At 60.7% G+C, this 16,455-nt stretch overlaps 1 protein-coding gene across 1 annotated transcript in view; it reads left to right on the top strand.

Annotated features, from left to right (window-relative positions):
* SESN2 (sestrin 2) overlaps positions 1 to 14,178 on the top strand; it is a 33,909-nt gene extending 19,731 nt beyond the window's left edge. The window contains exons 10-19 of the mRNA XM_051638284.1: positions 8,393 to 8,458; positions 9,012 to 9,155; positions 9,269 to 9,466; positions 9,895 to 10,077; positions 10,366 to 10,575; positions 11,244 to 11,394; positions 11,551 to 11,666; positions 12,244 to 12,434; positions 13,127 to 13,271; positions 13,362 to 14,178. Of these exons, the coding sequence (XP_051494244.1) occupies positions 8,393 to 8,458; positions 9,012 to 9,155; positions 9,269 to 9,466; positions 9,895 to 10,077; positions 10,366 to 10,575; positions 11,244 to 11,394; positions 11,551 to 11,666; positions 12,244 to 12,434; positions 13,127 to 13,271; positions 13,362 to 13,448 (1,491 nt within the window). The 3' untranslated portion in view covers positions 13,449 to 14,178. The remainder of the gene's footprint in view (positions 1 to 8,392; positions 8,459 to 9,011; positions 9,156 to 9,268; positions 9,467 to 9,894; positions 10,078 to 10,365; positions 10,576 to 11,243; positions 11,395 to 11,550; positions 11,667 to 12,243; positions 12,435 to 13,126; positions 13,272 to 13,361) is intronic.
* Positions 14,179 to 16,455: the final 2,277 nt, after the last annotated feature.

Raw genomic sequence — 16,455 nt, 5'->3', positions numbered from 1 at the left:
AGGTCTGGTGCTGGTGGGTTTTCCCACCAGAAGGTGTGGGGTGACCAGGTAACCCAGCTCCCTGGACAGGAGCAGAGCATGGGAGGAAACACTTCAACAAGGATGAAGGTCTTTCCAGCTGCAGGGGTTCCCTGCAGAGTCCTTGTGTGGTCCCTGCTGCTTCTCTTTGTCCTCAGGGTTTGGCCTGGCTGAGAAGAGTTGGTGGGGAACCAGGAGGCCACACAAGGCAGCTCCTGTCCCCAGCCAACCTCACTGTTGGCTCTGAGGTGACTGATCTTAAGCAATCTCTCTGGCCTCCTCCTGGGCTGCCTTGCAGCTCCAGACCTGTACAGTCAGCAGCTGCAGAACCAGGGCAGTGTCAGGCCCTGAATAATTACTGAGCTGTTGCATGTTTCCCGTGATTGATGTTGCTGAAAACAGGGTGTTTGGGTTCACTCGGGTTCCTCTCTCGAGGAAATGTGGTCTTTGCTAGGTTGTTTGGTTTTTTTCCTGATAAATATTGTAAGGAGCTTTAGCTGCTGTGTGCCCAGGTAACCCTGGTGAGAAACCCTCCTGCAGGTGTATTGCACAGAATCCCAGACTGGTTTGGGTTGGAAGGGACCTTAAAGATCATCTAGATTCAACCCCCTGCATGGGCAGGGACACCTCCCACCAGCCCAGGCTGCTCCAAGCCCCATCCAACCTGCCCTTCAACACTGCCAGGGATGGGGCAGCCACAGCTTCCCTGGGCAACCTGGGCCAGGCTCTCACCACCCTCACACCCAAGAATTTCCTCCTCATGTCCAACCTCCATCTCCCTCTTCCACTTTTAATCCATCCCCCTTGTCCTCTCCCTCCCTGCCCTTGTCCCAAGTCCCTCCCCAGCTTTCCTGGAGCCCCTTCAGGCACTGGAAGGTGCTCTGAGGTCTCCCTGGAGCCTTCTCTTCTCCAGGCTGAACACCCCAACTCTCCCAGCCTGTCTCCAGAGCAGAGCTGCTCCAGCCCTTGGATCATCTCTGTGGCTCCTCTGGACTCAGTTGTTCCCTTGACGAACAAGCTCTGTTGAGCTCAAACTGGGACAAGTGGTGAGACCTCAGTGCTCTTGGTTGAGACTGGTGGGATGAAAGGACTTGAGCTGCTGCAGGTGCTTTGGCACTGCCTGGTAGCCCCCAGCACGGGGGGGGTAAAAGCCCTTGGCAGCTCGGAGGTGGTGGCAGGTCCCCTCCCTTTGCTGTCACTGAGGGGACCTGCTGTGGGCAGGAGCTTTGCAAACAGGCCAGAAGAAGTGCTGAGGCTGCAGGTAACGTGGCAGCTGCCTCTGATGGGCCAGGCTGGGCTGAGCAGGAGCTGTGGAGCAGATGGGGACCTGGTGCTGCTGCTCACGGCCCAATGGGTGCCAGCACTGCCACCTCTGGGACAAATGGCCTTTGGAACAGCCCTCGGTGTCTTCTGATGGGATATTTTTATATTCAATATTTGGCAGCATCTCCAGCCCCTATTTCCAGCTGGATCACGACCTGACACACCCACCCACAGCCCTGGGGTCTCCAGATTCATCATATCCTGTCCCCTTTATGTCCAGAGCTCTCTGGGGGGCAGAAAGGGGAGAGCAGAGGCAGTGCCCCCCCCCCGCCCTTGCTTTGCTCATACCCTGTTGCCTTCACTGCTGCAAAGCAAGAGGCAGCTTTTTATCCCTGTTCAGCCTGAGCAAACACTGTTCATGGCCTCAGGGAGCTGCAGCCCTGGTGCTTTTGCCCCTGGGCCCATCTGTGGGGTGTGACAGGGCCAAAGGAGCTGGCAATGGAGCTGGAGTGGGGTGACAGGGCTGAAACAGCATCCCTGGCCCTAGGGGAGTGTGGGACCAGGTTCCCCTTGGAACAGGTACCACTTAGACCTTGGATCAGATGCAGTTAAACCCCCAAATTGTCCCTACCATAGGAGCGTTTTGATTGGAAAAGCCCTTTAAGACCATCAAGTCCAACCCTTCCCCCAGCCCTGCCCAGGCCACCCCTGCCCCACGTCCCTCAGCACCATCTCCAGGGCTTGGGAACCCCTCCAGGGATGGGGACTCCCCCCTGGGCAGCCTGGGCCAGGGCCTGACAGCCCTTTGGGGAAGAAATTAATTCCAATGTCCAACCTAAACCTCCCCTGGCGCAACTTGAGGCTGTTTCCTCCTGTTCTAGCCCGTGTTCCCTGGGAGCAGACACCAACCCCCCTGGCTCCAACCTCCCCTCAGGCAGCTGCAGAGCCAGCAGGTCTCCCCTCACCTCCTGGTCTCCAGGCTGGACACCCCCAGCTCCCTCAGCTGCTCCTGCTCAGACTGGTGCTCCAGCCCCTTCCCCAGCTCCATCACCCTTCTCAGGACACACCCCAGCCCCTCAATGTCTCTTTCCTAACCCAAAACTCACCCCAGGATTCAAACGACACAAACACAGAAGCAGACACCCGGAGGTGACCAGACACCCCCCCCAGCACCCCCCGGGAGGGCAGAGCCGCGCTTGCAAAACACCCCTAAAAATAGCACCGCGTGTTTGCAGGCGGCAGCGCAGCGGGGAGGGGACAAGGAGGGGACATCTGAAACTGTCCCCGCACAGGCTGGTGCGGGGTTGGGCTGGGATCTTCCTGAGCCGGCAGGAACCCGGGGCTGGGGCCAGAGGAGACTTGTTTCCAGGCAAACCCCGAGTTGTTTGTGCTGCCATTCCCGGCGGCTGGACTTTGCCGTGTGCAGCCCGTCGAGCAGCAGCAGGTTGTTATCAGCTCTTCTGTCTGGGCCCGACTGTCCTGCTGGGGTGGCTTTTTTTTTTTTTTTTCGTGCCTTTTTTGGTTTTTTTTCCTCTTCACCTTTTTGATTGGGTTTAGTGTTTATTAACCCAACCGATGGGATGTAGAGGACGGGGAGGAGAAAGCTGATCTGCAGAGCTCGGGAGGCTTTTTCTGCTCTGGGTTTAAGCAAACTGCTCCAGGCAGAGCTGGGGGGTGGGCTCGGGGTGGCAGGGGGGACACACAGCTTGCTCCTGGTCTGGTGGAGCCCCGGGACAGGCTCTGTGCACAGGGTAGGAGCAATTTTGGACAAACCCCACTGCCCATAAACCCATCCAGGAGCCTTTTCCATCACGTTTCTTTTCCCTTTGGCCCCAGGAGAATTTGTCCACCACTCCCTGTGTCAAAGTTGGGGGGGGGGGGGGGAGGTAAAAGTGCCGCAGCGGGAACCGCTGGGAGCAGAGAGGAGGCTCGGAGTGCGAGACCCCAACACCCACCTACCCACCCCCAGGGTGCTCCCTTCGGCCGCCACGGCGGGCGGGGGGCTCGGGCTGCGGCAGCCCGGGGGGGGTCCCAGCCCGGCAGGGGGTCCCAGCCTGGCAAGGGGTCCCAGCCCAGCCCTGCAGCCCCGGGGGTCCCAGCCCAGCAGCCCCGGGGGTCCCAGCCCGGCAGCTCTGGGGGGTCCCAGCCCAGCCCAGCAGTCCCGGGGGTCCCAGCCCAGCAGCCCCGGGGGTCCCAGCCCGGCAGCTCTCGGGGGTCCCAGCCCGGCAGCTCTGGGGGGTCCCAGCCCGGCAGGGGGTCCCAGCCCGATAGGGGGTCCCAGCCCAGCCCGGCAGCCCCGGGGGCTCCGCGCGATTCACCCCGCAGCGAACTACAACCCCCAGCACGCCCCGCGCCGCCGCGCCCTATTGGTTGCCGGCTTTGCGTTTTGCCCCGCCCCCGCGTTGCCATTGGTCAAGAGCCCCAGGGGGCGGGGCCGTCTGGCCATGAAGCCGCGGCGGGCGCGGGGTCGCGGGGCTGTTTGGACCCCGGGGGGTGTCCGGGACCCCCGTCCCGGCCGGGGGGGCCCGGGCCGTGCCCTCCGCCCAGCCCCCGCGCTGCCATGCTGCTGGCCGGCTCGCCCTGCCGCCCCCCGGGGCTGGAGGAGTTCCGGGACGGCGAGGTAAGGGCTCTCCTCGCTGCTCCCCCCCCTTGCATCGCCCCCTTCGCCCATCCCCGGGATGGGATGGGGTGAGTTCACCCTGTAACCCAGCTCGGGGGGGTCTCGGCATCACTGTCCCCTGCATCCTCCCCCCCCGGCGTCACCCCTCCTTGGCAGGCTGCGGGGCTGGGACAAGCAGGAACATGTCGCTCTGGGTGGAGGAGCCGGGGTCGGGCTGCAAAAATAACCCTCTTGCTTCTCTGCTTTGCAGCGACCCTAAAAATAAGGGGGCTGGGAGCCCACCCGGGGTGCTAGGAGCCCACCCAGGGCTCCTGGGGATGGGGTGGCCCTGTCTGGGCAGGGGGACATTGGGGTGGCTGGACAGGCGATCTCGGGGTGTCTCGAATCCGGGAGCTGCGATGGGTGCGTGGTCCTGCCTGCAGGGGTGGGCTGGGGGGGTTAAGGGAAACTGAGGCAGCGATTGGCGATGGGAAGTGCCCGCTGGGGTGGGAAGCTGGGGGGCTCCGGGGGCTCCGTCCGCTCGTTCGACTGGTGCTGCCGTTCCCGTGCTGGGCTTGGGACCTCTCTGATGTTCCTGTTCACCCAGAGGTCCTGTTAACCCCGGCACTGCCCAGGGCTTTCCCGTTTGGAGCCCAAAACCGGAGTCCCGAGGTGTCCGCAGAGCTGGGCGGGACCTCCCTGTCCCTTTCAATCACTCGGACCCGTCTGCAACTTCAGTCCACGCTGGGAAGTTGGGAATTGCATCTATTTCTAATACCTATTAACTCGTCCGAAAAAACAAACAAACAAACAAACAAACAAACAAGGAGTTGCAGTTTCTCCTCTTGCTCCTGCCTTCCCCTTCCCTCGGGTTTCCCGCGGGATCGCTCTGAAGCTCAGGGCTTCACTCGCGGGGAGCTGGTGGCTCCCCAGGTTGTTGTCACCACGGTGTAGCTGCAGGGAATGGTTGCTCCTGAGGTGGGCTGGAAGCTGGGAAACCTCAGGACGGTGGGTGGGAGAGACCCCGGGCAGCAGCAGTGCCAGGGAGTCCCCTCCTGGCAGGACCTGAAGCCTGAGACCCTTTGGAGTTCTGGAGCAGGAAGGGCAGCGGTGGCGGGGATGCCCCCAAGGTCCGGCAGGTACCACTGAGACTCCGTGGGCTGGGAGGGTGACACCTCTGCTTTGTTCCTGCCTGCGGTGGCCGTGGGGTTTGCCCCGCTCTGTGAAACCTCGGCAGGTTTTCGGGATGAGGCAGGAGGGGGACTTGGGGACCCTCTCGACCTCCTTGCGTGGCAGCAGCCGGGGTTGCTTTGTGGAAGCGGGTCTGGCTGGGGTCCCCGAGGGGTGGCTCCTGCCCCGGGGGTCCCCGAGGGGTGGCTCCTGCCCCGGTGCTCGCACTCACACATGGGCTCTGTGCATCAGCGGGGCTGAGCCCCGGTGCTGCTCTCACCTCCCCCAGAGCAGCCCAGGAACATCCTCCTGCCTGGTTTTGGTTACAAGGGACAAACCCGCTCTGCCGGTGTCTGCAGTGGTGTTTGTTTAACCTCCCCTTATCGGGAATGATTTTCCAGCACCTGACTAAGCACTTGCACCAGCGCAGGGGGAGGGCTCGCTGCTCAGTACACCCATCTTCCCACTCCCAGGGGGTTATCTCCTTCCCTCGGTGGCTCCATCGAGTCCCTCCACCTGCCCTGTGCTGGCTGGAGCTTTGGGAGCTGGTTGTGTGGCTGGCACAGGTCACGGCATCTCCTCCGTGCCTCAGTTTCCCCTTCAGCAGCTGCAGAGGGTGATGCCCTGCCCGGCGGTGGCACAGCAAGGGTTAATGACAGCACCCCCGGGATTGCTTAATGCAGCAAAACACAACGAGTCGCCGCATAGGGATGATGAAAATGCACCTTGGAAGGTCACCCTGAGCTGTCAGCTGGGCTCCTGGCTGGAAGCTCTGCCGTGGGTTTCCCTGTCCTTCCCTGGCCCTGTGGATCATCTCCAGTACTGTCCCCCCCTCCCAGGGAACCTCTTGGAGCACCCACGGAGCTGTTTCACCCCAAAACATGAGTCAGCGTGGAGCCAGCTCAGCACCCGGGGCAGCCTGCTCCCCTTGTCACCCCTTGTCACCCCTTGTCACCCCTTGTCACCCCTTGTCACCCTTCCGTGGTGACTCAGGGCAGGAGCATCCCGTGTCCCCCGGGGGGTCGGAGCCCTGTGGCACGGGTGGCTTTGCTGGGGTGGCTGCAGCCGCTGCCACCCCCACTGCCCGCCACACGGGGAGCGCGTGGCCGCGGTGACAGCTGCGGTGTGTCACCTCGTGCCGTCCCTCACCCCTTCCCAGCTCGGGAGAGGTGCCAAGCTGCTCCTGCTCCTGCCCCTGCTCCTGCCACCTCGGCGGTGGTTTGGAAGCAGCCAGAGGAGCCACCCCCTGCCACCTGGGCTGTGCCAGGCTCCAGCTGTCTGGTGTCTTCTCCCACTGGCAGCTTGTCGGTGTGGAAAAGACCCTTGGGAAAAGGGCTGGAGAGTGGGGATGTGTCCTCCTGCTGCCACCAGCCCTCCTGTGCCATGTCCCATCTCCTGCAGGTGAATCCTGGCAGGGGGAGCCTGGCTGGGAGTGTGGTGCTGAGCACGGGGGGGGGGGGAGAGCAGGTCTGGGGGCAGAGCTGCCCTTGGAGCTTCCCTGGCACTAGGGGGGGGTGTGTCCCACGGTGCCCTTGGTCTCGGAAGGCTTCTGGGTCTTGGGAAGCTCCTCAGGGTGCTGGGCTGGCTTTTCTCTGCATCGATGCTGAGGGTTTCCCACACCTCCCCTGGCCGTGGGGTGGGTGTTAGAAGAGGGGTCGTGCCCTGCCCACCCCAGGGAGCCTCTGACAGCCGCGGGTGGGGGGAGACAATGTGGGAAGGGAGGAAGGGGGTTGTGACATCCCCGTGGATGAGCTGCGGGAGCTTTGCCGTGTCTGACACCACGGGCACGGCTGCTGCTGCCTCTGGGTCTCCCTGGCACCCCCTGCTCCCCGCTGGGTTTGCACAGGGAACATGTGCTGTGGGGTGGAGCAGGGGTGGTTGTGGGCACCCTGGGGGGGTGCTGAGACCCTTCCTGCTCCATGGGCAAGCAGATCCAGACCCTGGGCTCACATCCTGCTCGGGGCTGGGCTCTTCTTCACCGGTCCCAGTGGAGATGACCAATCACAGCCTGTACCCAGGGACAGGTCCCATCCTCACCGTGTTCCTGCTGGCAGAAGGACTTGGGGGGATTTCTGCAGGGAATGGGAAGAGGAAGCTGCTGATCCCCCCGCCCCCGCCCGGGGCAGGGTCCTGAAGCACCTCCTCTGTGGTGGCACCAGTATCTGGAGTGTGGGTTGGAGGAAGTGATGCTGTGGGTGGGCACCTGCCCACTGACCTTTCTGTCCCCACTGCCCCAGCTCCATCCTGCTCCCACACAAGCTCCATGTCCCCCCTTGCATTTCTGGGGACCGTGCACCAGCCTCCCCTTTTTCCTTGCCTCCTTCCCAGGGCTGGGGGCACTCAAACCCTTTTCCACCCCCTTTTTTTTTCCCCAGCCCCAAACCAGGTAGTGGGTTCTCTGTAGGTGTTTGGGGCAGGGTGTGTGTGTCTGGGGATGTTGGAACTCTCTGGGGACTGTCCCCCCCCCTCCAATCTGTGGTTGCCACTGTGGGTGACATTTCCTTTGTGTCACTGCAAACTTGCTGGGGATGCTGTGGTAGAGAAGTGGGATGAGGGGAGGATTCAGGCTCTGGAGCTGGTTGGGGGGTCCCCATGAGCACTGAGGGGGTCCCCCTGGAAGTGGGAGGTGGGTTCTGGTCCCTTTTTGCTCTGGATGGGGGCTCCTGCTTGTGGCATCCCCATCAGCACCAGCAGGGAGGAGAAAAATGCCTCCTTGGGGAAAACAGTGTGGAAACATTTGCTATTCCCTGGGGAGCTGGGGGTGGAATGGAGCCGGGGAGAGGGGGTGAAAAATGAGCTGAACCCGGAGCCCGGGGAGCAGCAGTTTTCCTGCTCCTGATTTCTGGTGGAACTGGGGTAACAGATTTTGGGTGGGGGTGGGAAATGAACTGGTGGAGATGTTGCTTGGGATTTTGTGCCCGGGCTTGGGGGGAATCTCGGGCCATGCCCGTGGTGACCATGGCTGGAGCTGTCCCGCTCCCGGGACCCGCTGCCATCCCATGGGAACACCCCCCGCCCCCCCCCATCTGAGGCTTTCCCTCCGTTTTCCCACGGAGGGGACAAAGCAAAAAACCTGGGGATGTCTCCTTTCCTGGCTGGTGACGCCTCCGGTGTGTCCTGGCTCTGTCCCACCTCCCGGGAGCGCAGAGCAACATCCCTGCCCGATTTCATCAGGGCCTGACGCAAGGGCGCGGGGGCGATGTCCCCGTGTCCCCGCGTCCCCGTGCGGGTGGCTCCCTGAGTCACCCTTTCCGCTGCTGTCGCTCCGGACCCGCCGGTGGCTGCTGGTCCTGGGGACACTCGATGGCTCCTGGGCTGAAGCTGCTTTTCTTTCCTACCCAGGACAGGGGAGTCAAGGTCCCCCAGCAGCTGGGGAGGGGTCCCAGCACCTTCATCCCCCTGGAAGAGGTAAGAGATCCGGGGGTGGGTACATCCCTCCTTAGTGGGGGGGGCTCCTCTGGCCCTGCCTGCCCTGGGTGGGGGGACAGGGGCTGTTCAGGAAGGATTCCCACCCACCCCAGCACTTGGGAGGTGGGATAAGGAAGGGCCACCCTGCCCGGGGGGTACCCCGATGGCAGTGGGGAGGGAGGGGGTGTCTTGTTTTGGAGGACGGGAGAGAGCAGTTGTGTCATTTCACCCTGCCCTTTTCCTGCCCCGAGTCCCTGCCTGTGCCTCAGTTTCCCCACTCATCCAAACACCACTCACTGTCTTTCCTTGGTGTTGCAAAGTCCCACCCCACAGCCCCCCCAAAAAACCCAACCAAAACCCCACACCCTGCCCTGAAATCCCTGGGACTCCCCATGCTGGGCCACCCTCAGCCCTATCTCAGCCCCAGGTGCTCGTGTCCCAGATGTTCCTCCTTGGGCAGAGATAGCACCAGGGTGTCATTGGGGGTGGAGAGAGCCTGGGGGGGGGGTGTGGGGCGGGGCTGAGCCCCATCTCCTCCCCAGTGCACAAACAAACAACCCAGCTGGGCTGTGTGGGGACCAGCATGAAGAGCCCTGGTCACCCCCTGCCCCCCGGGGCTGGCAGTGGGGACACGGGCAGCAGGGGACACCGGAGGTGTCCGTTCCTGGCAGGGAGGAGGTTGAGCAGCTCTGATGGGGTGAGCATCTGATCCAGGGGGGAGTGGGTGGTCCTAGAGGTGTCCCGTTAGGTGTGGGGAAGGGGTGGGGGAGGCTGTAGCCCCCCAGCCCTTCACTGCCCCCGTCCCCACAGATCCTGCAGGAGGGTGCAGAGAGCAGCCGCCGCCGCGTCCTCATCGAGGCCTTCGTCTCGGGGGGAAGAGTGGACAACATCACCACGGTGATGGGGCTGCACCCCCAGTATCTCAGCAGCTTCTGGAAGACCCAGTCCCTCCTGCTGCGCATGGACGGGCCCCTGCCCTACCACAAGCGTCACTACATCGCCATCATGGTGAGGAAGGGGGTCGTTCTGGGGAGGGGGGAGGGTCCTTTGGGGTTGGGGGTCCCTTAAGGATATGTGTGGTCCCAGCACCTCTGTTGGTTTCTTTTCCAGAGGCAGGAAGGTGCTTGGGACCACCCAGATGCAACCCCCCCTCAGATGTGTGGTCCAAGACACTTGGAAGCCCCTTTGGGGTTGGTCCCGTGGTGCCCACCCAGGGTACCCAAACACCCCTTCCCTCCAGGGGCCCCTGGGGACCAGCATTGATGGGGGGGGGGGGTGGTCAGAGACCCCTGTCTGGACTCTCATCCCCAGGGAAAGCTCTCCAAGGGCCATGTGGGGGGGTTGGCTCCCTGCCTTGGCTTCTCCAAGGGCTTGTAGCTGGGTTGTGGGGGACTCCTGGCTGGAGGTGGGGGCTGATTGCCCGGCTCTCCCCACAGGCAGCAGCTCGGCACCAGTGCTCCTACCTGGTGGGCTGGCACATGAGGGAGTTCCTGCAGGTGGGGGGCAACCCAGCATGGCTGCAGGGGCTCCACTGTGCCCCCCGAAAACTCAGGAACCTCAATGAGATCAACAAACTGCTGGCGCACCGGCCCTGGCTCATCACCAAGGAGCACATCGAGGTGAGAGCTGATGCTGCTGGCACAGATCCCCTCCCCCCAAGCTCCCCCACACCCTCCATTTAGGGGGGGGCTTGACCCCAGGGGCCACATCCCTGCTTGCAAAACCTACCCCTGGTTTAACCCTTCCAGGGATGAGGGAGGCTTTGGGGTGGGTGAGGACGGGGTGACTTGTCCCTTGTGGCTTGAGAGCAGGGGCTGGTTTATGGGGGGGGGGGGTTAATCCCAGACCCCATCTCTGTGTGTGTGTGTGTGTGGGGGGGTCTCTCTCCAACCCCGTGTGCTTTGCAGGCTCTGCTGAAGACAGGGGAGGACAGCTGGTCGCTGGCAGAGCTGGTGCAGGCCCTGGTGCTCCTCACCCACTATCACTCCCTCGCCTCCTTCGTCTTCGGCTGCGGCATCAGCCCCGAGCAGGAGCAGGAGGGGGGGCAGGGCTGCCGGGCCCCCTCGCCCCCCACTGACAACAGCCCTGCCCCCAACTACAGCGTGGGGGACTCGGGGGTAAGGAGTTGGGGGTTAGTTTTGGGGTGGGGTGGGAAGGGAGGGCCCGGGGGGAGGGGGTTGCTGGATTGACTTGCCCCGAGGTGTTGTGTTGGGAGGGGCAGATGCTTTAGGGCTCTACAGGACCATCCTCCTCCTTGTAGGACCATCCTTCTCCTTAAAGGAGCATCCTCCTTGTAGGAGCATCCTACTCCTTGCAGGAGCATCCTACTCCTTGCAGGAGCATCCTCCTTGTAGAATCATCCTCCTCCTTGTAGAATCATCCTCCTCCTTGTAGAATCATCCTCCTTCTTGTAGGATCATCCTCCTTGTAGGATCGCCTTCCTCCTTGTAGGATAATTCTCCTCCTTGTAGGAGTATCTTTCTTGTAGGACCACTCTCCTCCTTGTAGGAACATCCTCCTCTGTGCAGGACCACCCTCCATGCAGTAGCATCTTCCTTGCAGGAACATCCCCCACAGGGCTTTCCCCTCCTCCCAGCCCCTGGAATGAGGCCTGGGAGCAGCTGGGAGTTGGGCAGGACCAACCCAGGGGCAAATAGTCCCTAGAGGAACCCTGGGGCTGCTCCAAGTGACAACAGAGAGCATCTCCACACTGCTCGGGGCTCTGAACCCCTCTGCAACTTTGCTCCACCTGGGGCAGTGTTGACTTTGGGCTCTGCTTGGCCAGGTCAAGGACGCCATGCAGGAGGTGGAGGTGCTGATGGAGAAGATGAAGCTGCTGCAGGAAAGTCAGCTGGAGGAGGAGGGGGTCACGCAGGAGGAGATGGAGACGCGCTTCGAGATGGAGAAGACAGAGAGTTTGCTGGTGGCACCCTCGGGTGAGGAGGGGCAGGGGTGCAGCTGGTTGGGGACAGGAGGTCCTGAGAGGCTGGGGAAGGAGTCAGCACCTGCTGAGGGTGCAGCAGGATCTGCTGCAGGGCTGGCTCCACCCAGGGTCAGAGCAGGTGGCTGAGGGCTGTGGTGGTGCCTCGCAGATGTTACGGATCATTCCCTGCGATCCAACGTTCTCTGCTTCGTGGAGGACCCCGAGTTTGGCTACAAGGACTTCACACGGAGGGGTGAGCAGGCACCCCCCACTTTCCGTGCCCAGGTGGGTGCTTGGGGTCCCGTGGGGTCACAGCTGGGTGGGAAGGGGTGGCAGGTCCCACTTGTCTTGGTGAGGGGAGAGCAGAGCTGTTCCCAGGGATGTTAAGACCCCACCTGGAGAACAGTGTTCAATTCTGATGGATTCAAACTGGCAGAGGGGAGATGGAGGTTGGACATGAGGAGGAAATTCTGGCCTGTGAGGGTGGTGAGAGCCTGGCCCAGGTTGCCCAGGGAAGCTGTGGCTGCCCCATCCCTGGCAGTGTTGAAGGGCAGGTTGGATGGGGCTTGGAGCAACCTGGGCTGGTGGGAGGTGTCCCTGCCCATGCAGGGGTGTTGGATCTAGACCATCTTCAAGGTCCCTTCCAACCCAAGTCATTCTACAATGATTCTGTGTGGTCAGTGTGGGAGCAGGGGGTGAAGGGCTGCGACCAGACTGGAGCTGTTTGAGCAGTGCAACCAGATGCTCATCATTGGGAGTGGGGGGTCAACACGATGGGGGGAGACCCCAGCTTGTGTCTCTGGCTTTGAAGGCACTTGGTGTTCACCCTTGAGCTCCTAAGCCAGCAACTTTACCCTGGCAGGATTATACCTGGGAGGACCACGGCTACTCACTGATCAACCGCCTCTACCCTGACGTGGGGCAGCTCCTGGACGAGAAGTTCCAGGTTGTCTACAACCTGACCTACAACACCATCGCCATGCACTGCGGGGTGGACACCTCCATGCTGCGCAGGGCCATCTGGAACTATGTCCACTGTGTCTTTGGCATCCGGTAGGTCCCCAAGCCTCTCCTCCACCTTGAGTAGAGCCCAAGAGCAGGTCCAGCCTGGGAACCTGCCACTTGGTCTTGGTGAGAGTGTTCCTGCTGCTTGGATCAAGGCAGAGAGCCCCCAACACTGGAAGGACATGGAGCTCTTGGAGCGAATCCAGAGGAGGCCGCAGAGATGATCCAAGGGCTGGAGCAGCTCTGCTCTGGAGACAGGCTGGGAGAGTTGGGGTGTTCAGCCTGGAGAAGAGAAGGCTCCAGGGAGACCTTAGAGCACCTTCCAGGGCCTGAAGGGGCTCCAGGAAAGCTGGGGAGGGACTTGGGACAAGGGCAGGGAGGGAGAGGACAAGGGGGATGGATTAAAACTGGCAGAGGGGAGATGGAGGTTGGACATGAGGAGGGAATTCTTGGGTGTGAGGGTGGTGAGAGCCTGGCCCAGGTTGCCCAGGGAAGCTGTGGCTGCCCCATCCCTGGCAGTGTTGAAGGGCAGGTTGGATGGGGCTTGGAGCAGCCTGGGCTGGTGGGAGGTGTCCCTGCCCATGCAGGGGGTTGGGACTGGATGATCTTTAAGGTCCCTTCCAGCCCAAACCAGTCTGGGATTCTGTGCCTCAACCTAATGCTCTTGGGGTGTCTCAAGAAAGCCCCTGGGGTGTGTGAATGGGCAGGGGTGGGCTGAGGTGCCCTCTTCTCTCCCCCAGCTACGATGACTATGACTATGGGGAGGTGAACCAGCTCCTGGAGCGCAGCCTGAAGATCTACATCAAGACGGTGGCTTGCTACCCGGAGAAGACCACCAAGCGGATGTACACCCAGTTCTGGAGACACTTCAAACACTCAGAGAAGGTGCTGCCCCATCCCTTCCCTTCTTGGCAGGGCTTCGGGGGGAGGGGGTGCTGAACCCCCCCATGCCCTGACCCAGCTCTCCCTGGGTAGGTGCACGTCAACCTGCTCCTGCTGGAGGCTCGGATGCAGGCGGCTCTGCTCTACGCCCTGCGAGCTGTCACCCGCTACATGACCTGACCAGCCCCTGCTCCCTCCTCCTCCTCCTCCTGCTCCAGGTTTGGGGGGAGTTGGGACCCTTAAAGACGTCGCTGGAAATATTGTCTCCTTCCCCTGAAGGGGCCTGGAGTTGTGGAAAGAACCAGGGGTTTCCCTGCCCCTCGTCCCAGGAGAGGGGACCCCCATGAAGCCATCAGTGGTGGGAAGACCCCAGAGTGCAGAGCTTGGGGGGGGGGTGCTTGAATGCTCTGTGACATTTGTTTTTTGGGGGGGGTGTGAGCCCAAACGGGGTGTCTGTGAGTGCAGCACTGGGGTGACACCTCAGTGCCACGTGCTGGTGCCCAGGCTGATGCCACAGAGGACTGTCTTCGTGCCAGAGATCTCCAGAGGGTATGATGGGCTTGGTGTCTCCTCCTTGGGACTTGTGCTGGAAGATGTGTGTCCACCCCCCCATGTTGGGATCTGTGTGGCTGGGGGAGGGGGTGGGTTTGGCTTCTCCTTGCCCTGGTCTGGGTGTTTCTGCTGCCTTCAGTGCCTGCTGGGACATGGGGATGTCCCCTCCAGCCCCTCCCTGCTCCCTGTGGACCCCAACTCCCAGGTGGGGAGTTAAGCTCTGCCCCATCGTCCCCACAACTGGGGACATGAGGTGCCTCTTCCCCAGGGCAGGAGCAGGATGGGGCTGCAGGTGGATTTTCCACCTTGTTTTTGCTTCCTTTCCCACTGTGCTTCCCTCCTGCCTGCTTGGGGGGGGGAGGGGTGACAGGAGGGGGACATGGGGTGACTGTGGCTTTCATAGGCTGTGCCAGAGCATTTCCCAGGGGTGCAGGTCACCAAGGAGATGCCTGGCCAGGACAGTTCCCAGCTCCAGGTCCAGCAGCAGCTCCTGCTGCTCCCCTCCTCTTGGTTTGTCTCTGCTGAACTGTAGCTCCAGTTAAGTTATTTCTTTTGTTGTTTGGTTGGGGGGTTTTTTTGGGGTGTATTTTACTCCTGACAGGGCACGGAGAGGCCACAGTGACTTTGCTACAGACCTTGTTTGAAAAAATAAAATTGTTCTTTTTCTTTTTTTTTTTTTTGTTAAAAAAAATTAAATTATTACTCTTTTTCCTTCCTTTTCCAACCATCTCTGCCCCAGGGTCTGATTCTGGGTGGTGCAGTGTGGGGGTCCCACTGCTCTGGGGGTTACTGGGAGCACCCCTGGATTGTCCAAGGGGGCAAATAGGGATGTGTGGGGGGTGGGAAATGCAGCCCCCGTTTGCCTGAGGGTTGGGTGGGCTCAGCTCCAGTGCCCCCTCCTCCTCTGAGCCTCTCCTGGGTGTAGCAGCCTCTTTGGAGAGGCAGGATTTGGGGATATAGTGTGGGTGTCCCATGGGATGCTCCAGTTCTGCTCCTGGGGTGGGGCTGAGTTGGGCTGCTGGGGAATTGGGGGAGGGAGAGGGGGGGTGGGGGGGTAGGAGCAGCACTGGGGACACCCCCAGCCCCCCTGATATGGAGCCCAAGTGGTTATCAGGGTGTGGGCAGGAGCCTCTGGCAGCTGCTGATAGGATCCCTGAGGAGGGGTTGGCAAGTCCCCTGCTCCAGCAGGATCGAGGTGCATTCCTGTGCCTGAGGAGCTGGATCCCAACTCCAGGGCTCTTTGGACCCTGTGGCCACATAGGACTCACCAGAAAGGGAAACTGAGGCAGGAAGAAAAGGGGGGTGGGTCTCCCTCAGCTTTGTCAAAGTTGTGCCAAAGTCCCTGGGCTGGGGTCCCCATCCAGGTGTCTGTCCAGGTCCCCTTTGCGTGGCTGGTGCCCACAGGAGGGGGTTCAGGGCACCAAGACCCCACAGCCCCCCAGGATGGAGCTGGTGCCTGGAGCCAGAGCTGCCCTGAGCCCACTCAAGGAGCTGCAAAGCACAAAGACTCTTAAAAGGGTTATTTTTAATCCTCCCTTTCCCCCCCCCCCCTTTTACAGTCTTCCAAATCTTGACCTTAGCACCAAGTCCAGCTCCAAATTTCCCTCCCCATTCGCTCCAGAATTATTTTACATCCCCAAAGGATTCCCAGCACTTCCCCTGCTGAATCCTGAGGGACACCCAGGAACGACCATTCCTGTTTCATTTTCTCCTACAGCACCAACTAACTCAGGGGTGAACCAGCACCAGGGACCTCCTTTAACTCACCCCCTGGGTCACTGAATCAGTTTAACCCCCTTTTTTTCAGCTGATCATAATTATAAACCAATCAATCCCTCCCTGTGCTTCACCAAGCCCTGGAATTTGTGTCCATTTCTGGACACAAATTGTGTCTGGAATTTCTTGGCAGCTCCCACTGTCTGTCTGACAGGGCAGGAGGTGTTTTTAAGAACCTCCCTACCTGTAGGGGATAGTTATGATCCCTTTTTTTGGTTGCTTTGGGGGTGCTACAATTGCACAAAGTTGGTTTAAAAACATCAAGTGTCAGCAGGGGTTAAAATGCAATGGGAAAATAGAGAAAAAGAAGAAGAAGAGTAATAATAATAAGAGTAATAATAACAATAATAATAATAGGCTGTGCTGAATGAGCAGTTTCAGGCTGATGGAATCCAAAGTGCTGTGCAAAATGGGCATGATTTGGGCTGAGCTGCCCTCATTGTTCTGTGCCAAGGGTTGTTTCCAGCCAAGCTTGGTGCCCAGTTGAGCTGCAGGAGGGATCTGAGTAGCCATGGATGTTCCACCTTGGAAGTTGGCTGGAATGGGGCCCAGGGATTTGTTTGAGGCTGGAGGTGAGTGGGAATATCCATGTCTTGAGCTGGGAGTGAACACCTGGACCTGCTGCCTGGACTGGAAATGGGTAAATTTGAGCTGGGGACGGGTGAATTTGGGCCAAGGATGGGTAAATTTGGGCTGGGGGTGGATAAATTTGGGCCAAGGATGGGTAAATTTGGACTTGGAATGGATAAATTTGGGCCAAGGATGGGTAAATTTGGGCTGGAGGTGGATAAATGTGGGCCAAGGATGGGTAAGTTTGGGCTGGGGGTGGATAAATTTGGATTGGATGAGTTTGGGTTGA

Source organism: Apus apus, chromosome 21, assembly GCF_020740795.1.
Source record: "Apus apus isolate bApuApu2 chromosome 21, bApuApu2.pri.cur, whole genome shotgun sequence".
Taxonomy (NCBI): domain Eukaryota; kingdom Metazoa; phylum Chordata; class Aves; order Apodiformes; family Apodidae; genus Apus; species Apus apus.
Note: the sequence above shows the minus strand (reverse complement) of the source record. Positions and strands in the feature narration are given on the sequence as shown.